Raw genomic sequence first — 23,843 nt, 5'->3', positions numbered from 1 at the left:
TAGCCCTGGTTTGATAGTGTTTGGAAACACATGACAGTCTCTTTGTCCAAAAAGGCCTCATAATAGGAACAGCTGTAAACATTTCTTTTAAACTTAGCATTTTCACCATGCCTTTGCAGTAACAAAATCAGAAGTAGGAACACCTTAGCTCATGTTGGAACTACTTCAAATTTAGAAAACCAGAGGTCTATAATTGAAAAAATAGAAACAAATCTGCAAACACATGATTAGTTTTGCAAATAGTATTTTTGCTCTCTTTTTCAGCTCTTTATGTGCCTTTCAGCAAACAGCTAAATAACACCCAGTCTAACCTAGGAGAAAAATCTAACTTTGGTAAGTAAGCTGGAAACCATTTAATACCCAGAGGCAAAACAGCAGGACAAACTGTTGCATTTATTCTGCCCAGAGCTAAGCCCGTCACTGCACTACACAGCAGATTCCTGTTCACAGATTCAGCAGAGGTCAGGAACCCCACACTTTGCTTGTTCCCTTTCATGTACAAAAAGAAAGATACAGGTGATGTTCATAAAAATGTAACAGTGGCAGGTAGAATCTTACCCATTAAGATCTGTCAATTATAATTAGTGGCAAGTGTTATGGTTGAGATTTAAAGCTTTTCCAGAACAGAAAGACTAACTTATTGACTTCAAATGTTCAAAATGTTCACAGGGTTGCTACGAGGTATTTATGGGGACTTTACTAAAATTTCTAAGGCTCAGGCTCAAACAGTTTATGATGCAATCAGGTGAACTTCTTCTGTAAGAGAAGTCAAAACAATGGTGATTTTACAAACCAAATGTGAAGGAGTCTTTATGCATCTATACTCAAGAGCTGATGACCAGGAATGGAAGACAGTGACTTCTGCAGAAGGCAGCACTGCTTTTCTGCAACCTGACAGATCCTTGTTCAACCCAACTTCAAGTATCCACTTTATGTGCTTGAACAAGGAGCTTAGGTACCCAGCTCAGGCTCCAGAGGATAGCTTAGAGGTGCTCTAAGGTTATTCAAGGGATGTAAGGGATCTGTCTGCTTGACCTTTGGCACAGGAAAGCAAAACAAAACAAAACAAAAAATTGCAATGCCCTCAAAAGTCATCCTAGAGTAGAGACCAAACCAGTCTTCCTCTGGAAATATTTACTTCTCCTTGCTAGTGAGCAGTGGAGCATTTCAGGTCCCTAGCATGGATTCAGGTATTTGGTTTTCGAACATCTGACTTTAAAGGAGATGACTCCTACCTCTGTCTCCCACATTAGGACCTCAAGTTGGATACCTGAAATCAGGTGGTGTGAGAACCCTCTGTCCTTACTGAAAACTGCCACCTCTTGATTCCCTGACAGAGCTGCAATCACAGCATCTATTCAGAGAAGACCCAAAGGCATTTAGTCTTCATAGGATATAATTAATCTCTTATTTTTTAATCCCCTTCTCACACTATGGAAGGGGATGGAGAAAGGGAAAGCGGTGTGGGAGGTGGTGCCTTGGCTAAACAACCCTGTGTAATACTTACTAATCAACAAACTTAGTGGCTCCCACTTGCAGATCTGAGAAAATCACCATTTTGAATCTGGTGGGTACAAATTGCTTTGGCTGTTGTAGCTCTCATTATTTATTTCAGGAGCTACTGATGGGTATCAGTGTTAGCAGATTTTTAACTTGGCTGGCTAAAAACCTCAAATGGCATTAGAAAAAGCCATGATGGCAAAGACTTATAGAGCTACATACTATTTGCATGTATTTAAATTTAAAAAAATTTAATAAGTTATATTTTAGACAAATACCAGCTGCTCTCTTAACACTTTTATTAAAATACTGATGGAAACAGGAAAAAGTAAACTGTATGTCTGCTGAATTGCACACACATATGCAAATAAATGACCACAAATTGTACTGTCTTAGACACTTACTTGCTTCACCCCTAATTCTCTGTACTTGAAAAAATGACATAAAAAAGCTATGCAGCTTTTATGACTGTAGGAAAGGATTTCTAGAGTCCCATCTAGCTGTGGAAGGACTAAAATCAGGACCTTGTGGGTGGGAGAAAACACTTAAGGAATACTGAGGATTCCCTCTTCTCCTAAGGGAATAATCCATTCAAACAAACTTTGCCTGTGGTTTTAATAGATAACAAACTCACTGGTCCAGCTTTGTACTCAGAACTTCACAGAATCAAGATTTTAGCCACAACAAGGACTTCAGATAAACATGGAAGCAAGGCAACACTCATACTCCCATTTTTTAATCTAAGGATTATTTTCTTTGTTAAATTCCTTGGGTTTTGTTTTGCTTTGTTTTCTTCAGATTAGCTTTTCAAAATACAAACTAGTAAGAGCGTGGAAAATTGAGAATCACCTAACAGGTGAGGGAAAAATGTTCACTGCAGTTTTTATTCCATATATAAATTAACTTCTGGGAATGTATGCTTAAAGATCACCAGCAAGATATTTTATGTTGAAAGTAACACTGAATTTTTTTAAAATTCACTTCAAAACACACTTCAAAACTGTCTGAGAAGTATCAGAGCATTAGGGGGTTGTTTGATTTTCTTGTTTTCCATGGCAAATTTTCACTGATGGCACTAGAGAACTGAGGCAGGGCACAAGATGTAAAAGCAAATAAAACTAAAGCTTTTTGGTAGCTACTTACATACAGTAGCTATATATTCTGAGGTTTTTTTGGCTCAGTGATCCCACCACATAATTTCAAGCACACATAAATTGACTGGGGTATTAGGTTGGTTTCTTTCCTGTATTTAAACTGTATAGTGAACATAAATGACAGATCAGCATCGTGTAACATTCACAGGAGCTCCTGTCCATCAAACTGGTGTCTCTAAACAAAGGCTGCCTTAAGTAAGACATATGAACGTGGGACCTGTCTCCAAAATGCATGCTCATATTAAATAAGTCTCTTACAAATGTACATGTAACAAAATTTAAAATATCATAGTTCTACCCTCTTCTGTTTAAGATTGCAATTTCTAACTGTTGCATATACTGTAGCTGCTCAAAAAGCTGAATAAAGTGAGTAGAGCAGACTTTTTCAGAGAAAAATAGTAATAGAAAAAGTTTTAAATATGGTACAGTGAGAAAGTTCACAAAGCTCTCACTTCATTTTCTCTTTGGTTGCTGATTAGGATTTGACGAGTTTGAAGCCCTGTCCTGTATCCAGCACTGTGGGAAGAAACCAACTCATTTTCAGTCTTTTTAAGCACCTAAAGCAAGCTTTACAGACCCAGAACAGATTGAGCCCACAAAACCAGTTTGCCAAATGTACTAATGGATAGGTGATGCGTGGGAAGTACATCATCCAGTGCTTGGCAACATCACTTCCCGTTGGCAAATGCAAAGTGTAGTCGCTCCAGTGCTTTGACACGCCGTACACGGCTCTCACCGTGCGGCCCTTCTCAGACCAGCTGATGTTGCTGTCAGGGTTACAGTTGTACTCAACCCACTGCCTGGTGAAGTCACCAAGCTGTGGAGGGTCTGCTTCCTCGATGTCTACAACTCTGGCCATTTCTGCTCCTTGCACAGCAACATACTGGTCATTTACTTTTCTTACTTCTTTCACCCAAGGCTGAGAGTTCTCACAGTCTAAAACAATGATCAGCCGAGAACAAAAAGTGCCGTTCTTTTCTCTCCACCACTCCAACAGCGTGTCCAGTCGTAAAGCATCACCCCCTGCCACAAGGACAAAAAGATTTAGCATCAGGATGAAGAAACAAAAACTTCTGCAGAACTTTAATATGGAGAGAGTCCCTGTAAGATCTATGTATTAGATAAGTGGGTCCTAGTTACTCCAAACGAGCTACAGCTGCGAAGTCCTTAGTTGGGCAGCAGCTGTAGCTTGTGAAGGTAACTGGAATAAAAAGGGGTGGGCCAAGAGCCCAGGAGGAGCCTCTGAGAAGACACGAAGACCTGTGTTGCAGAGAAGAACAGCTTGGTAGAAAACCAGCAAAACAAGATAACAACACTTTAACTGTTTTGACTGCCTTACTTGAACAATCTGGACAGATATAACAGATGTTTTCAACTCATCCTTTCCATCTGTAAATGCTTCATATCTCCACAGAGGTATTAACTGACTTGCTGTGGCAGACGAAGCCATTAACTTACCCTTGATTAGGAAGAAAACTCATGAACAATAACAAAAAAGGAATTCCTTTACAGAGTGAAAGAAATTATAGCCAATTGATGAAATCTGGAAAATACAGATAAACAGGGAAAAAGATCTGAAATAAAGTTTATTTAGGAACAGGAATAGGACTCTTTTTTAGTATGTTTTTATGAATATTAAAAAAAGGCTCGTCTAAGAGATGAATTTAGAAGATAATACATTTTCAAATGGTGGGAATCAAAGCAAGCACAAAAATTCACATGACCAGGAATGAAGAGATTCTCTCTATGGAGACAGCTGTTTTCAGAGCTTCAAGAAAACTGGTATCAATTTAAAACTCAATGAAACAAAAATCTCATTGGAATTTTTCCACAATATTTTTTTCCTGTCAGGTCAGAAGACCCTTGCAACTAGTGTCCAACTTCTTGTGTTCTGTCTGAGCTCCTGTTCCAACAGCACTTTGAAAGAGGAGATTGTAATTAAACTTGGAATGTTATCTATAGTGGGAAGTCTTTCTGCTTAAGTGTACTAAATGCTGCAGGATCTATGTAGCTTTGAAAGGCAGACTACTTACTTACTCAGGTACCTAAGGACAACAACTCTCCATTGTCTCCCCAGTGATACTAAAGTAAAGAACTGGTATGCCTCAGTTCTGGCTACTTGAAGCTATGATACAGGTTTACAACAAAATATTGAAGTTTCCAAATATCAACTTAAAAAAATGAAGAAAAATTAGAAAGATATTTAAAGTAACTGAATTTTAATTCCAGAGTGATTTTTCACTAGTGACTACAGTTAAGCAGTGTTTAAAATGTTCTTAGCTGCATAATTCAGCACTTAGAGTTCTACCTGTAAGGGGTGACGAAAAAGTGCTTCAAATTAGTATCTCAGAATTAAAGTGTTGTGCATGCTGTTGTAGTTAAAGTAAAAGCAAAATTACAGGGCTGAACCATTCTCCAAGAAAATGAAAAACTGGAAAATTTATTACCAGAGAAAATCTCTAGGATACAAACCTAAAGTAATGACTTGTCTTGGTACACCATCCTTAAATTGCTGTAGTTATTTACAGCAGAGACTGATCACAGAAGTAGTTTTCCTTTTCTAGGTACATCGTCTCTGTGAATTATCTGTAAAATTTTCTTTATTTGTTCACATTTTAAAGGCTTATAAATAAACTTTATTAAAGTGTAGCTGTGTACGAGTGCATGTGATTTCAAAAGAGAATTGGATAGAATCATCCAAAGAAAACCATCTCATCCTTCACAGATACAAGCAAACACAGGCTTGGCTTCCAAGCCTATGGACCTCAAACACATGGGCTTGCCACCCAGCACAAAGTTTAGGCACCAAGCTGTGTAAGAAATGCAGGTACCTGGCCACCTCAGGCTCTCTGGCAGGCTTAGCAGGATAACAGGTATGCCAACAGTTTCAGGAACAGAGACAAAGCTTTATTAGCCCAGCTCATGCCTTTGCCTTCACTCAGACCCCCAGGTCATTTGACTGCTCATACTTCATGCATGACTAGCTAACAGTTTCTTTTTTACACCACAGTGTTGTATCTCAGCTTCCAACAACAGAGAAACATCATTACTGAATTAATTAATTCAGTAAGCCTCCTTTGCAATATGTCATTACAAAGCAAAGACTACACTGCTACTACTGTGCTGTACCATGGCATAAGCCAGCAGTGAGAAACTACTTTTTTAATCAGATGAATGGGTTTTTTTCATTGTTGTCATCTCTTTTCATCTTCTTTACAGGTCACAGGATAGCACACATTACTGGAACTGATGGCCAAGGCTCCATCTGTCACAAAATGCCAGCGTCCAATATATGGGACACAATTACAGCCTTTATATTTTCAGTTTATACTTTCAAGTTCCATGCAGGAGCAGTGATATCTGGAAGGAAGATCACATTACATTCCACCACTTAACTAAAATTAATCACAAAAAAAGCATGCAAGACCTCTGACAGCTGCCTGTTCTCCTTTATGTGACTATATGTGTATCCATGTAGAAGCTGAAGATGTGCTTGGACAGAGAACTGAAAAGGAGCTTTGTGAGGAAGTTGAACACCACTGTATTTACACACTGTATCTTTCAGCACTCAAAGTTTAAACAGTTTCCTTGGCCTTTCTCCTAAAGGCTAGATATCAATTTAGGTTACAGCTACCTACATGCTACAGAGGGACCTGAGGCCCCAGCCACACTCCAGGGTGGCTAGATGTAGTAAGCCAGGTCTGGGGTGAAAGCTGTCCAATTTTTGCAGCAACATTTGGCTCTACACATGCAAGAAAGCTGACTATGTCTATGCTGCTGGCTGGAGCACAGGTGGGAGGTGGAGTTTTGCTGATAGTCTGTTCCACCCAAGGTGAGGACACACTCAGCAATTGCACAGAGTGGCAGCTGCTCTTATGGACAAACCACCCCCTTCTCAGAGAAGTAATTTGGCCACCCTACACACACTGTAGCTCACCACTTGCACTAAGGTCACAGTAAAAGCTGTGGCTTTTTAAAATCTCTGGTACAGATAAAGCCCTTGAGAGAAAATGTGCTCACACTGCTCTTCAGCAGGTCTAAAGGTTCACGGATGGAGCTGCATCAAAACAGGTACAGAGCCTCCAGATGGAAACTGACCTGTGCCTGAACACCCACCTCAGCCTGAGCACACAAGGAAGGGCATGCCCCACTGAAGGGCACATGCACCTGGAGAGACACTGCTGACAAAGAGCCTGGAGCTCACAGGCAAAGTGCTATCCAACAGAATTAATTCTATCCTAGGAAGAAAAAAGCTACAAATTTTCGATGTATTTACTATGAGATTCCCGTTCTGCACACAGTGACCTCAGTTCCCTATAGCAGCAGAGCAAGGCTAAACCTTGCAATGATTTGACAACTTCACTAAGTTTACCAAACAAATGGGCCAAGAAAGGGGGAAACAGTGAAGTCTATGCCAAGAATATGACAAGGCATTAAACTGGCACTTTAAATAGAGGTTTACAATCTTGAGGCTACACTATGCCCACAATCACTCCTAAAGTCCACAGTGTCAGCAAATCATACCTGTTTTTATGACACAAGGTTTGTTATATGTTTGAAGACCTGCTTTTGTAGTGTGAATTGTGTATCTGCCTCCTGTTTATTTTACTGATTCTGTCTTTTACAAAAAAAAACAAAGCACATCTTAAAGACATAAATGCAGTCCTTCATGACAGTCAACTGACAGTGTCACAGAACACTCTGTAATTCCTTCTGTCATGTCCAAGGAATGAGAAAAGATTACGCTTGTTCATTACAGTAAACAAATATTCCTCAAAATACAGGGGGAAATCTATCTTTAGAGCAGCAGTGTGTAATTTCCACTTTTAATTCCATGCATGGAAAAAAGCAATCTTTAAAGTTAACTTGTTGAATACAAAAATCATGTGTGAGGAAAATCAGGGGAATATGAAACTGTGTTTAAACTTGAAAAAATATATTTGGAGTCAACAACATCAGACAATTCTGAGAATAAGTGGAAGATTAGTTTGCTGTAAAAGGATTTTTGTCAAAGTCAGTAAATACTAAAATGACAAAGTTAATGAAGTAACATACCTGACTGCCATACAATGCAAGGGAAGGAAAGAGCTACCTCTTAACAATAACTTACCTGCATACCAAAGGGGCTTCTGCATTTCTCCATTGTCTCCACTAGCAGAGGTAGTCAGCCTGCAACTTGGCTTGTTTTCTTAATTTCTTGTAGCCTCTGAATCTCTTAACAGTCATGCTCTGTAATACTACAACCTTTTCCTTTCTTCCCTCCCTGCCAGGAAGTTGTATAAAACTGTTCTCCAAAGACTGATGGTCCTTTGCCATTCTGAACAATCCAGTAGTAAGTACATTCAAAACTTCAAAGTTTTGCAATACAGTATGATTTTTTACAGAATTAATGATTTGACTGTGAAAGGCTATCAATATCCAAAACAATTAACAAAAACAAATCCCCAGCTCACTTACCTGCCAGTGCCCATTCACCAGTGCCATGAGAGTGACCACTGTAATACAGGATGTAGGTATCGTGTCTGGGTCCATCTGCAGTCCGAAGCTCAAGGAAAGATTTGATCTTGGAGTGAAGGGTATCGAAGGTCAGCCCGCTTGTAGAGTAGTCACAACCGTATGTCTCAATCATGTGATAGGCAAAAAATCTTTGGATGGCATTAAGCATGCCAGTAGACCTCAGATTTAACTCTTGGACATGGTCAGGTGGAAGAAGAGTTGGTTGGCCATCAGGACTAAAGAGAAGGAGAACAGCTAATGATTATGGCTGACAATTATTTAAGGCTAAGTGGACTTCTAGTAGCTGCTGCTATTTTCCCCTGTGCATATTCTGTCTGCTGTGACGTAGCACTGCTCTAAATTCAAATTTACTTCAAATTTGCAGTTTATAAACAACTCAAATTACTGCATTTGAGCGAGGGACCACAATCTCCCTTCTGTCACACTTCAATTCCAAGCATAGCCTTACTCAGCCCTATGCTATTCCTGCAACTGAGAGACAGAGGGAGAGAAGGAAGCTATCATAGGAAGAAGGCAGGCACCAAAAACTTCATGAAGTCCCACTGAGGAGCACTGCCTTCACACAGGCACTTTTTACTGAACAGCTGGGAAGAAATGCAGAGAAAACGAGTGCTAACCTGCACAAACCATAATGCAAACTAGCTTCCAATAATGGATGAAAGAGAAATCCACATACGCACTTTCCTCAGACACTCTGAAACATGGAACTCACACAAATACAGTAATTCTTTCTTGTTTGTGCTGTCCAGATGTTGTTCCTTCAGCATAAGAAATGTGTTTCAGATAACAGTATTCACAGCTTAGAAAATCAAAGTTTTAAGAAAATTACAAACTAGACCTGGAACAAACCATGTATATTTATGTCTACATAGGTAAGAATGTGCATACGTATGAAAAATAAAAAGAGTCTCCAGGTTCCAAAATTAATTTTATTTGTATTGTTATCTATATTTTATATAAAATATAGATAAATGCATAATAAATAACCCCAAATATATACAGTATCTAAAATACAGAATAAAAATACATTTTTTTTAGGTCTACATAGCTATTCATTAATCATAATAACAGGAAATTTGGTCTTACAAGACACCCAGTTAGGGGAGTGCTCTTCAGAATATATTTTCAGAAAGAGAAAAGCATTCATCATTCTTCAGCTGATGTAATAAGGGTAATGATAAGGAACATGACTGACAGCTGGGCCAAATTGGCCTCATTTATGCTTAGTTACAAACATGGAGAGGTTTTGGGAGTGAAAATATGGAGATAAGTCTTTACTTACTCTACTAATACAAAACATGACATTATGGTTGTTTCCCTATATGTGTATATATGTGTGTATTCTTCATGTATTTTGCTTGCAAGCCAATGTGTAAAGCTACCTAGTCTCCTTATTGGTCTAGCTAATTAAATTTTGCACCTTCTCACCTGTCTAGGGCTTTTATGAAAATTATTATTCCACTGGTACAGCTACATTGAATAGCTCATCATTACTATTTGTCTGAGCAAGTGAAGACTGAGTCCATCACTGAAACAGTCAAGCTCTGTTAATAAGGAAGTTTAGTTCTGTCAGGTCCTAAACAGTTGCTCAAGAGTATCTCATTTGCTCAAAATTAGAGGGAACTGCCTGTGTCAGAATAATATAATACAATGAAAGAATTAAATTGTTACCATAGAAACAAAATTAATTTATTTTTATTGTAATGTAAATTCTGAAAATCTGTTTTTCAAATCTGTAACAATAATTGACAAGGATTTTTTTTAGGGTGCACAGCTGACAGACTAAATCAGAAGCTCAGAAAATGTGTTATTTACAATATTTAAGATACAGTTATTTAAGATTAGCATACTATCTTCGGTTTCTTTGATGTTAAGTTCTTCCTTACCCACTAAATCCATTACACACACTGAAGCTGTGAAGTTTTCATAAATTGGGCAGTTCTATTTTGAAGCCTCCCATATCAACTTACTATATTTCTCTTGTGACTTGAAGAGATAATTTATATAGCTCTTCTTTATCACTTACAAAAAAATGTGCACGCAATGATTTTAATTTTATGCCAAAAGCAGCATTTGCAAATATAAAGCTACTAAGAAAAACACACAAATGGGCAAATAATAATAGTAAAATGCCTTTGCAGTAATTCATTTCTCATATGGTAACATTTATGTTGGAACAAAAACCAGCTTCAAATTCTCAACACCAATACATGACATGTAGTTCATCTGACAATCTAATTTTAATAAACTTTAAATGTAGACACTACTTCATTTAATGGAATTCAAAATGATTTTGAACTGATCTGTTTGGTTTATTCAATCTCCTCATGTAAGATACCTGGTCTCAGTCAAATGCCCCAATCCTCCTTTGCGTGAGATATGGGCTGTGAAATCTGCCTGTGCACAGCTGGTCTGTATTCATCAGCTTCCTAAAAGCAAATTACCTAGACAGAAAGGTGGAGTTACTCATTCCAGGGTGAGAAAGAGCAGAAATAGAAAATCTGCCCATTATTTCAATTGGTATTTCATTGTTGAAAATCCAAATTGCCTCCATGAGCAAACAGCACATTCACACTGTGAAGCTGGAAAGGACAGTAACCATACCTGCAAAAGTTGGTGGGAATCACAATGGCATACCCCACACACGTTCCTCCCAAGCAGTTTCCCAGTTCATGGAAAAGCCCATGAGCCATGGACTCCAAAGGCAGAACAATCAGAAATGCACTCATGAAGATCCCATTGGTTGGCTAAAAAGAAAATGAAGAGATTTAGGCATTGTATGAAAATCCCTTTGCTTGATCTCACATAATTGGGCCCTGAAACATGCAAAGTATTACTGGTAATGTGTATTTATTTTCCCATGTATTAGTGTGATTTACTATAAAGAAAATGAAAAGCTTGGGGACAAGGTGGCTGGTAAGCAAGGATCACTCTTTTGAAAGGAATGCATTTAAGAACACTGATAGCACAGTATTTAGCTGTAAAAACTGTGATCATATCTTAGTTTACTAACTGAGGCAAGAAAATCAAATGCCACAAAACTAACTATGCGCATAAAATAAGAAGATCTGTAAGCATCTGCAGGGTCAGCCTTAATCAGTGAGGTACAGCACAGATATGATGTATCTAGCACCAGATGACAGCACCCTGGTATTTAAAAGATGTGTATATGTGACACTTTGGGAGGTGGTTTAGTGCTGGACTGGATAGTGCTGGTTCATGGCTGGATGTGATGATTGAAGAGTTTTCCAACCTAAGCCATTCTATGATCATACATTTACATTTCATCTCTCGTGTGATACATAGTATTCCATAAGTTAAATGTTCCATACATTTAACTTAGGGAATACTATGTATCACACAAGAGATGAATTCTGAGATCATCTGTGATTATTTCAGTTAAAAAGACAATTCTTTGTCAGTTGCATAAATACCACATGAGTAAAGGTATTATATACATGAGTAAAGGAACATCCTCTACAGGACTTCACAGCATTCACAGAGCTAATACCCCATATGAAGCTTTCCTGCTTCAAAGGAAGAAAGCAGTTTTGGAAAATCTTACACTTACTAATACATAGCTGATTCTGTAAAAAACAATCAAACAAGAAGTTTCAACAGTTACATCTCAATCAATAGTACTAGCAAAATAAAAATGGACTTCTGAAATGCCAGATATCTCTGAGAGGCAGAACAAATAAGGATTCATTTTAGTTATTTAAGCATGATGTGAATGGGTTTAATCAGGTATTAAATTTTTTAGGGTAGACAGAAACAGTATTATAATATACAATTAAACAAGAACTTTAATATCCATGGTGCGTTTGTTAAATATTGATGTTTGCTATGTGGCAAAGGAAGTAAATTCATAACTAGAGATTTCTATCTTGAGAAGAATCCTGTGGTCTCTGACCCCCTCTATGTTTTATTTGTGCTCTTTGTACTAATCTACAATATTAATGTTGTTATTTTTTTTAATCTGGATATTGCCTTACTGTGTAAGACTCAGTGACTTGATGGCCACTGGTAGTTCAACTCAACACAAAGTCAACACTATTAATAATTTGGAAATTATATTATACTGAAAAAAATGACACCTAAACCAACCCAGATCTTGTTGGCACATGGCACGAGCTCAACTACATTCAGTTTTTAAACACAATTACTTAGCCTGAAAGAAGAGCTTTACCCATCTAATGCACTAAGAAAGAATAGTTGGCTACCTGTCCTGGTTTTAAAAAGTGTCCTATCACACTTCTGATGGAAGGATCTCACCTATGTTTCCTTGAAGTGGTGACAGCAATTAAACACCAGAATCTGATATTCAATAATAACTAATGACAGCATTACCAACTGATAGCATAAATTACCTGAAATCACCAGAAGACAGGAAAGCTTAAAACACTGTATTATGGTTAACACCTCAATTTGTTTTGTTGTTAATACAGAGAAAAAAATCCTTTAACTAAGGAAATATAATTTGTGTTTCAAATGTATCAGCAGCAAGTGTTCCTTTTTGTTGCTCTGTTTTCCCAACACACTCTGAAAAGTGGCAGCAACAAAAACTTATAAAGCTCTGGTTATATTTTTTTTTCTGTAGAAACCTTATGAAGTATAAGACTTTGTTGAAAAAGTGGAGTTTTCTAGCTAAATTAATTTCAAGTCTTGGAGACTTAGTTTTCCAACTGTAAATTCCAGAAGGGTAATGCAAAAAAAAGGGAAGTATTTTTGTGACAAGTTCAGCTTTTACACCACATATAAATATATTTTCTTGGACTTTGCTAAAGCAACCTACTCCTCTATTGCATTAGTGTTTTAATAACAGTGAACATATTACAAAATAAAAAATACATTTGCCCGTAAAAACAAGAGCAATCATAGTATCCTAAATAATTATTAAACGATTATTAAATAATAACTATTATATTATTATTAACTATATTATTAAACAATAACTATTAAATAATTAATAAACTAATATAATATTACTTTATATTAGTTTTATTGTAGTCCAATTAAACCAATACCCTCTTGTTCTAAATACTCCCTGCATTTCCCCAATCCCCTAAACATATGCAACTAATTAAACCCACAGCATTCTGCCACAACACAAATTGAAATTATCACAAAGATTCACTCTGACTGAGTTTAACTCCTAAAAAATACTGACATTTAATTATTGAAAATGCTCCTACTAATATGAAGATACTGGCAAAGAAAATTCCCAAGTTCTTGTGAAATAAGGGTCTCACACAGAAGCACTAAGGATCACCTGTCATCCATCTTGCTCTTATCCTGCTTTGAGTTTGTACCAAATATTCCAACAGGAATGGGAAATAAGCTCTATAATGTTATGAATCAACCCAGCTCCATCTGAGGTTTCAACTGTGTTGTCTTTTAGTGGCCATTTTATGCTATGGAATAGGAAAATGTTGGATATTTTACATTTGTAGACATCCATCTAATGTAAAGATGCTGGCAATTGCTGTTAGCACTTTTCCAACAGTTTTGATTTAGAAGAAATATGTCACAAATGTAAAAAGGCCTAATGATGATTAGAACAAGTCTATACTAGGATAATAAAATATCTTAACACAGCACAGCAAAAAAAAGACTGGTAACACTTAAAAATACCTAAACAAGAAGAACTTCAAATAGAAAAAATATTTAGTTATTTCAGTAAAACTGTAGACAGGTTCCTCCCTTAAGATAAACAGCTAAAATTCCAGATGGAATCTGTCAGTGCTTTATTAAATCCCAAAGATTTGGTGAATGGTCCTTAATGGAGCAGATGGCCATGGATGCACAGGCAGAGCCAGAAAGGGGTTTTGTTCTTTCATGTGTTCAACCCATTTTCATTGTTTTCAATTGCACTAGCAATGTGAACCTGCAGTACGTCCCTGAACTCCCAGTGCCCATTGATTCCAGACTGCTCAAAAAGCAAACAGAGGACAGGGACCATCTAGGCAATCCTACTGAAAAAGCCCATGAGAAATCATTTTATCTCTTATTCTTCGGGAGTCTTTTTGAGGTTTTTTTTGCCTTTGTCTGTCTTGTTCTAAAGGAATTAACAATTAAGTCTCATTTCAAATAACACAAAAAAGGTAAAAGAAAAAAATCTACTTCTTGCCTCTGATGACTGGAATGACAGACAATAATAAAAGAGTGGTGAAATTTCACTACTGGTAGTGTCTTTCCACTTTCTCTTTTTTTGAGCACTGTTTCTTGTTAAGTGTAACTGTTAGAACACCTGAAGAATTTCGAGGTATTTTACAGCCAAGATGTCATTTTATACTCATGGACAGGACAACTTCCATCCCAAAGAATAACCACTGTTTGAAGCAGAATAACTCTGGAACTGTACTTAATTATGGATGTGTGACTGAAGGAAAAACCCCAAAATGCATAAAATGTTAGTTTAAATTGGAAGCCAATTACAAAGACCTATAGAAGAGCCCTTCTGTTTAAAACAGAAATGAAACACTAAACATATGTCAACTAAGATGGTCACAGGATCACTGAATGGTTGGGGTTGGAAGGAGCCTCAGGAAACTGTCTGGTCCAACCCACTGCTCACACAGCAGGGTGCCTGGGATTATATCAAACAGACCAGTAACTGAGAAAGCTTGCAAAGATGCCTTTGTGCATTTCCAAGCAAAAATACTGTCCTGATTTCCATTATCCAAGCTGAGTATTTACCTGTTTTTATACACAGACACACAAAGATACACAAAACTCCCCAAACAAACAAAGTATAATAAAAGAACACCCTCTATGACAGAGAAGGCTCAGGAGAAAAAGGGTAAAATGCTAACATTGAATAGCTTATTTCAAATGAGGATAAGATCTATATTACAGGCAGAAAAAAGCTTAAAGACAAAATTTGTAAAGCTACAAAGTACATCAGCTACCAGAGGAAACAGTCTTATAACAAGTTACTGAACAGACAGTCTATGGAGATCAATAAATAATCCTTTACTTCTGACTATGAGAAGAGCAGTGGGAAAATCCAGGAAAGAATTTGCAGAAAACAGTTGTCACAATCACTGGCAGATAGAGTTAATGTGCTGTGTTTCCCATCCCTGACTCCTGTTCTAGCCATGGGAAAGCCCGTGCTTTTATCTACATGCATTTGTTCCAGCAAAACCACGTGCAGTTATCAGTTTAAAAGCAAGCTAAAAGCTCTGATGTTTTTAAATACAAAAAATGTGAATCCTGAAACTAATGAAATTTTAACAGCAAACTAGCCACAAAATAGACTCTTCAGACTCACAATGAATACTTGTCACCAGAGATCCCCTTCAGGACTGAGGAGCTCTCCAAGTGGTGGTGACAGCAGCAAGGTGTGCTGCCACTGTGGGTGTCAGAGGCAACCTGAGGGAGCCCTCGGGATGGGACTGGAGAGGGACAGAGCCAAGGAGGGCTGAGCACACACTGGAGAGAGGAAGACAGGCAGCAAAAGAACACATGATAGAGGGTGAGTCTGAGAAGAAATGGTGAGCAGTGAGCAACTGCTCACTTAGGAGCACTTAGGGGGCTTAGGATGCAGCTTAAGAGCTGATGGAACAGTAGGAAAAGAGGGAATAAAGGTATTAGAAAAGAAACTCAACAGAAAAGTATAATAACAGCAAAGCACAAGTATTGAAGACAAATCAGCAAGAAGAGGAAAAACTCTCAGTGAAGAAAAGAAAGGGGGGAACTAAACATGAGCAGACAGATGAAAAAAGGCAGGAATGGCATGCACGTTTGACAAAACATGGAAAGAGGCCAGAGGATGCAGCAGAGACTCTGGGGGGAATAACAGAAACAACAAAAAATAGTTCCAAACAAGGAAAGCCTGAGGAGGATTGGATTAAAAATACAAGCCAGGAAGAAAAGCAGGGGTAAAGAGAAGGAGAAAGACTGGATATGATTTACATACAAGTTATTCAACCTGTGATGTTAATAAAAGTATGTGTAAGTAAATATAGATGTTGCTATATATATGGGCAACCACACCAGAATAAAAACTACAAAATCATTAGCTCTCCCCCAAAGAGGAAATACTCATACATACAGTAAACTTATTTTGTCTCCTATAAATAATTCAAGTTAAATGGTACTGTCCATTTAAGTATGAGTATTCAAGCATGTAAGGAATACTATTATTTTACTAACTCATAAAATTCACTAAAACCAAGAATAATGTACTGAATAATGTACTTCATTCCATTACTTTACTGGCTCTAACATAGTTAATCTTTCTCCTGGTAATACTAAACACAAGCCTTCCAGGAATAATAATTCTCTTTGGCCAGTAAGTAAGAAAACCTGTAGATACCTTGGCATAGAGCACTTAACAAAATTTGATTTTAAGTTTTTGAGAAAAAACAGTGCCCCAAACCTTTCCAAGATCTTTGTCTGAAAATTAAAAGCTCTTCATCTGCAAAATTTTCATAATTTTATTGGATTCTTGAAGAAGTAATATCTGAGTCATTTGCATGACTTCTTCTGGATCTTGTCCAATCCAAGGGCCTAATTATGATCAGGCACATGACTAATTGCTGAAATCAGCTGGCACTAAAGAGTCTATTGATCTGACTGGAATTACTCACACCAATGTAAAGGCAGGTGCTGACCATCTCCTGCAGATTCTGCAAAGAAAATGTCTGTACATTTTTACCAACAACATATCTTTCCTCTGCAGCTATAGCAAGGATTATTCTCAGGAGCAGACCATGTCCCAGCTGAAACATGCTCCGTTTTTTAATGCACCCAACTTTAACACATTATTTTTACAGTTCTCCCAAGCACACACCCAAGTACCACAAACAGAGACTTTAAACCCTTGTCTCATTACAAAGGATATGCTCCCCTTCAAGGAAGGTCCTTGACTGACAGGACTTTTAGCCTCAACAGCTCTGCATCAGGAAGAAAACCACTGTCCCTGCTACAGCAAGTTAATTCGCCTTACTTTAAAATCTTTCCACAAAAGGAGATTTGATATTTTTCTGGCAATTTTAATAAAATAGGATATTTCTAGACACCAATCAACAGACAACTGGTGCTTTAGGTCTTGACTTTTCATACACATGAGATTCATAGGAAGCACAGATATGACAGCTATTAGAAATGTTAAGAGGGCATATATAATGTGCCTGCAAAACATTTTCCATGAAAGGGAAGTCCCCTCTTCCCACTACTCCATTTCTGGCTATAACTGAGCTCTTTTTATAAGCTATTGCTAATTATTTATAGCTGACTGTTAGGAAGAACCTTTCCAAGGCTCAGATTTTTAGCAATTCTATTCATAGGAGGCCAAATGGCAGATCACAAGTAATTTTAAGCCACCTCTTTTATCAAATGCACTGTCATTAAAAGGCTTTCAGTAATGAGGAAAGGTATAAACAAAAAATGATTCATCTTTCAGGTCACTTTCAACAGATTTCAAATATAATTCACACATACTGAAATAGCTACAGAAATCCCAAACTAATGTTGCAAATACTGAAAATTCTTACATCTTACATATGCAAAAAATGTTTTAATAATCTTTAGAAGAGCAAACACATTTTCAGGAACTGGAGACCAAAGAATACTTGGCATTCCTAAGAAACTCTAAAGAAAAATACGTTAAAAATGTAAATGTAAAGTATAAAAAAATTTCTTTAAGATAAGAATGTATGAATGGCTGTATTAATCTGCACCAAAGGCCCATCCAGAAGAATGTCTGGTCTCCAAAGAGGCCAAATTCCTGCCTAGGAGAGATGTAAGGAGAGAAAAAACATGTTTCCTGAGTTCTTTAACTACTAGTGGCTCAACAACTCCCTGAGCCAGATGTGGTTTCCAGATAGTACACAGAGCCCTGTGAATTTTGTCCAGCTTCCTCCTGAGCCTCTTCAGTCATGGGGCACCCCACATTGCAGGCCATGATACACAGCCCCAGAGCTCAGCAGCATATGAGGAAATATTCCTACCTACCTGGCTCCAACCTGCTTCTTGCCAACTTGATTCCCCTCAACTTTTGCACTGAACCGATTTTTTGGTTCTGTTTCCTTCTGTCCATTCTGCAAGTCCAAACCACAGCTATGAGTGCTGATAATCTTCCAAAAAAAAAGCCAAACTACCACCCAGTGTTCCTTGGAGACTCATCTGTTAACCTCTCATGCTCTTCATACAAAAAACAAAACCCCAAACCCAACACAGTTACAAAGGAACTATTAATTTAATCTTCCATCAATTTCTTAAATACCATTCATCCACAAAGGTAATTAATCTGAGAAAATCTGCAGGATTAGAAATTCCAAAGGAGTGGGCACGAAATTGCTCTGGAAAAAGTACAAACACATGTCTGTAAACCTGATCTACTGTAAAAGAATATTTTATGTACACTATTATATGTTTGTAATTTATATAAGAGGTGAATGGACACAAATTTGTTATTGTGGTTTGTATCAACTTGAAAAAGAAATGCCCTGTTGCAACTATGACCACACACCATGTGTCTTAACTTGGGCACTGAACAAACATCTTGAAAGAAATGTACGCTTTCTGCTAAAGAAAAGACAACATCCTTAACTCATAAATGGGAAGAAAAGTCAAAGGACACTGAGTGGTTTTAAAGACTGGTCATCCAGATACCTTATCCTGGGGTGTATAATCAGATTTGAAAGTGAGACACGTAAAGCTCACGCTGTACCAGTGATTTATCAGTTTATCAGCTGATCTCTGATTCCATGTAATTGATTAAAAGCAAACCAAAATTACTGAAAATTACACTATGTAATACATTTCAATCTAATCAAAATAGTCCACAACAAAAGCCCTAGAATTTGTGAGCATTACTAGGGTTTAACACAGTGATTTATTCTGAAAAAAAATTTCATGGCACAATGAATTCAAAAGCAAAACAATTTCTGATGTAGGTAAATGCAAAATACTTTGCTCACCTCCTTAGCCCTGAAAGCATTTACCTTTTCCCATGCTGCCAACATAAGGAAGCTGGTAAGTTGCTCTTGCTCTAACAGGTCACAGACGAGGCAGCTTAAAGTGTTAAGTGCAAAGCCCATGACAGTGAAACCACGCATTCCAACTTAACCCACAGCATACCATCAAATTTTAGGAATTTTAGGGATCCAGCAATTCTCAGGATTATTGTCAAGGGGAGATCAAGATAGAGAGATTACTATTTACCTGCCAAGAGACTGCTCCCAAAACAGCAGTGGCAACAAGGCTGAAAAACACCAGCTGCTCTGAGATCAAACAGAAGTGACGCATTCCTTTAGACGCCATGACTCTGTCCAGGCTGTTGTTTTCTGCTCGGTGAGTATAGTACACCTTGTGGCAATCATTGAGTTTTGTGTGAAATCCCCAAAGAGTTATAAAAAAAATCACATGACAGATCATCCAGAAAATTCCAAAAATAGAAAAACCAGGTATCACAAAATACCAGAGGTCCAAATCACGTAGTTTAAAGGCTGCAAGAATGAAAAAGATGAGTTCAATGACTCCAACTGAGATGACAGAAAGCCGCCTGCAGATTTTACCACGGTACAGGTACGGCTTCCATCGCTCAGTAACCGAAAGTCCGCTGAAGTAAACGTCGAGAAGGGGATCTGAAATGAGGCAGCTGAAGAAACACGCCAAGGCAAAAGGGTTTGTGGGGATCTGCAGCGATGGAAAAAAGAGTAGGGATGCAATGGCTCCAAAAATTGCCAAATTTGGAATTGCCAAAAAAGACTTCATACGTAAGTCGATAATCAACATGGCCAAAGCCAAGACCAACAGAATAATACTTAGAGATTTTTCAACCAGCATAGTTGTGCTGGCAATTGCAAATCCAACTAGCTCCAAAAACTCAACTGTTGTCAGCAGAGTTGGTCGATGATGGACACAACCACAAATCCTTTCAACTAAAGCACATAATATCCTTAAAACAATGGCCGAGAGAAGCAAATATTTTGTAGCTTCTTCTTTCACGTCCATTTTGAAGGCAGAATTATTGAGAAAACAGAGAAGGCCAAGCAAAAAACCAAACCAAAGATTGGAGAGACTCAAACTTGCTGTTTCCATTGAAAAATAGTAGTACAGTATGCTGGCAATTCCAAGAACAAAGAGCCCCAGAATAAATATCACCAAAATCAGCGCATCTGCAGTTTTTTCCCACCTGACATAAAGGCCCCTGCAAATGGCAACCAGTAGGTTGATTCTGGCAAGATAGCCAAGGTATCTGACTGATGAGTGCATGTTCACTTCTCTGTTTGCCTCTTCCAGCCTTGTCATTGCTGCATAGAGACAGTGACTGACACAGTACCGCAGTGACCTACACATGTAAGCTGCAGGCAGGGCTTTCACCCACTGGAGCGACAGGAAATACTCGGGTTTCATCCAACAAACACAATGCGACTGCTGCCTTCTGTAATGTCCTTTCAGTAACAGTGGTCCAGAATCCTTGAAGCCCTGGAAGAGAATTAAGAAAAGTTTTAGTGCCAAATAATTCCTTGTAAGCCTATAGAACATAAATATGCCCCATCCTGTCACATGAAGAAGTTTAATATCTAGAGTGAAAAGAACACATTAAAAAGACCAATTAAGTGTGAAAACCAATATAAAATGGGTTCTGCATAAATGCTATTTCATAAATTGAATGAGAGGAAAACAATCCTGGCCTGTTTTCCACAAAACTCATCGATTAGGTATCTATATTAGATATCTGTGGATATCCAAAACCCTTCTATGATAGCCACTTGCTTCTAGAACATTTCATAATTATTTTAAAACACTATTTTATTTCACCATTATATTTGATAAGTTCTCACTTTCTATTCAATCTTTTCAGCATGCTTTGCAAGACTTCCTTTTAGCAGTCAAATAAGTATATGATTCACAAAAAGAACTTCCCACTCAGTTAATGAGCTTAACCCAGAGTAAAAAAGATATTATTATCTCAATTTCACAAAAGGAGAGTGGACACAGAGATATGAAAACTGATTTGGTGTGATTTTCAGAGATTTCTCATAATGTAAAATCAAAGCCTTCATTTGCACCCCTTCAAGTCAGTTCCCCCCCCCCTCCAAAAACAAGAAAACAAACAAGTTGATCAGGACAAATATTATATTTAGAACACAAGCACCTCCTACTCAGATCCATTTAACTGATGTGATTTTCTTTTTAATATACTTACAAACAGACAGAAGAATTTTTAAGGGGCATTTTCTAATGTTATGGACAGAGCTTCCAAAACATAAAAAGATACATGTAGCCTCTATAAATTTTTAAAGTAATTTACTAATTGCCCATCTTAGAGAGATTTCTGAAGAGTGATGGGTATGATAGCGAAACCAGCGTGCCAAGAACACTCAGTGCTAGGTTATAGCTTGCTGCTTTTACTTATATTGGTGGGGGAAGTGTTAAAAGACACCTTTACTCAAATGCAAAATTTAGACTTTATTCTCTTTTGATTTTTAAATTCTTATTTTTTAAACCAGCGAACAACAAATGTTGAAGTGAATTGACTGATTTGCTCCTAAGTTTTGCAGATTCAAAGACTGACACACAGTGTAAAACCAGCTTCAGTAATTGCTGCAGAGAAAAACCAGGCCTAAGAAATCCTATTGTTTAAATTACCTATTTGGTAACACATATTTTCAAATTATGCTATATACCAAACAACAATGCAGATATTACTTGGAAGATCTATGCATTAAAAATCTGTTTACCTGAAGGAGAATACACACCATATATTTGAAGCAAATTGCTATTACATGAAGTTATTATAAGTTAAAAGTTCTTTGGATGTCAACTGTGCATTTTCACAGTATTCATTGTTAGTAGTGTTTTACAGATATTGACTAAATTCTGAGTTGCCTGGATGCTTAACATCTCACAATATCTCTTCCTTTACTTTCTGTTCCTCTCACCCTTTCGTTTCTCTATTATACAGATAACACAAACACAAACGTGAGTTAGCTTTCGTATTCCAGGTTTAGGTTTCACAGCACTGACTGCATCTCACTGCTTCTTGTACTACAATCAACATTCATTTTGTGGACAACTTGAACCATTTATTTCAGCTGCTACACGTGCCCTCCCCCTGCCTCCTGCTCTCTCTAGTTCAAACCATGAACATAGAGAAACTACTTCCCATCTCCTTTCAACCCACAGCACCAGCGTGCGACTACTGCTGATCTGAAGAACACATGCCATCCCATCCTTTTAATCTGGATTCCTTTCTGGAACTCCTCCAAGTCGAGGGGCTAACCCTATGAACGTTCAGCTGGACAGCAGCCCCAGAAGGCAGAGGATTGAGCCCTTTGCATACGAGCAAACAGCAAAGCTCCTGCCTCACACCCGGCTTAAAATTTTGCTGCAATCAGGGAATTGTTTTCTATGGGATCATTAACAGCAGCAAACTCCTAGGCAAGCAGCGAGCCACTGACAGAACACAACTCTCACTGCCTCAGCTCGTGTGGAGTTTTGTGCCAGCACAGCACAGAAACATGAAAGAGAAACTGCTCTGCCCCTCCCCTGCCAGGTGCTGGGGTGGGGGAACAAATGGGGCAACGTGTCTGCTCGTACTGCAGAGACACAAAATCTACTCGGGCACAAGTAGTGAAAAGGATTTGCAAAATGACAGCTCCGTCTGTGAATGCAATCTCTTCTTCCTGACTCCACCTTCCAACCAATTAGCAAAAACGCGCACTCCTAAACCACACTATTCAACATTAGCATTTTTAAACCAAAATACATGGTCGACTTTTCGTGAAGAGGAAAAGGTGCATTTTCATGATTAAAGTATCCTATCACACAAGTATTATCAAACAAAAAGACAACAGCAATTCAATTTTAAAGAGAAATATCAATAACTGATTTGTTTTCTAAAACACACCTATTTGCTAGTAATTTCTGTCAATACTTTCTTTACAGAGGGATTTTCAAAGTCCCGGGGAGTGGGTAGCACTGCTGTGTTTGTTTTAAACTAATGGCTTTAAGGTTGGGCACGACTTAGAGATCTCAGCAAACCACATTAAGATTCCAAACAGAACGTAGACACCCACTTTTAAGTATTTGTCAACCTTTGCAAATATCATTTCAAGGAAAACCTGGAGCCTCATTAACATTTAGAGACCAAATTATCTATTAGCTTACACGACTCTCAATGTAGTTTTAACCTTCACTCGTGTAAGAAAGTCGAAAAAACAACCAAACCCCAAAGCTGGTTCAGTAGTTAAGCCCAGGTGAGATCTATCTAAAATAGTGAATCCACTTTCCTTCACCTTTATTCTTCCAGTTTAGCACTTTTCTCTTTTTTTTTGCAGCAATTCTGCAAGAGTTTTTTTTTAAACCAAAAAGTCCTATTTAGCTAATACATAAACACATCAGACTTGACCCCCAGTGAAGGGCAGCGTTAGTTGCCAGATGTTAACCCCGCGCCCACAGCGGGGACGGCCCCTCTGGGGAAGGGCGCGTTCCCGGCCGGAGCTCCAGCTGCGGGGCCGGCCCGGCCAGGGAGGGTCAGTGCCGGCACTGGGGTCCCTCAGCCGCCTCCCCGCCACGCCGATCGGTGCTGGCGGTGCCCGCCCGGCCGCGCTCGGTGAGGAGCCCGCGGCGCCCCCGCCCCGCCCGGCCCGCTCTCACCTCACCGGGCGGCCCGGAGCTTGCCCGCCCCCCGCGCCGGCCGCCGCCATGTCGAGC

The 23,843-nt window shown here is 38.3% G+C and overlaps 1 protein-coding gene across 1 annotated transcript; it reads right to left on the bottom strand.

Annotated features, from left to right (window-relative positions):
* Positions 1–1,083: 1,083 nt before the first annotated feature.
* Positions 1,084–23,843, bottom strand: TMEM168 (transmembrane protein 168). Its single transcript, XM_054274843.1, has 5 exons — positions 23,787–23,843; positions 19,344–20,609; positions 10,776–10,918; positions 8,112–8,386; positions 1,084–3,677 (listed from the first exon to the last, which is right to left on the bottom strand). The coding sequence occupies exons 2-5, from the start codon at positions 20,535–20,537 to the stop codon at positions 3,130–3,132; spliced, it is 2,160 nt and encodes a 719-aa protein (XP_054130818.1). The 5' UTR covers positions 20,538–20,609; positions 23,787–23,843; the 3' UTR covers positions 1,084–3,129.

Source organism: Melozone crissalis, unplaced genomic scaffold, assembly GCF_028551555.1.
Source record: "Melozone crissalis strain CALT ecotype California unplaced genomic scaffold, PUWL_Pcris_2 ptg000004l_1, whole genome shotgun sequence".
In the NCBI taxonomy this organism is placed as follows: domain Eukaryota; kingdom Metazoa; phylum Chordata; class Aves; order Passeriformes; family Passerellidae; genus Melozone; species Melozone crissalis.
The sequence above is the reverse complement of the archived record's forward strand: the minus strand, read 5'-3'. Positions and strand labels throughout refer to the sequence as shown.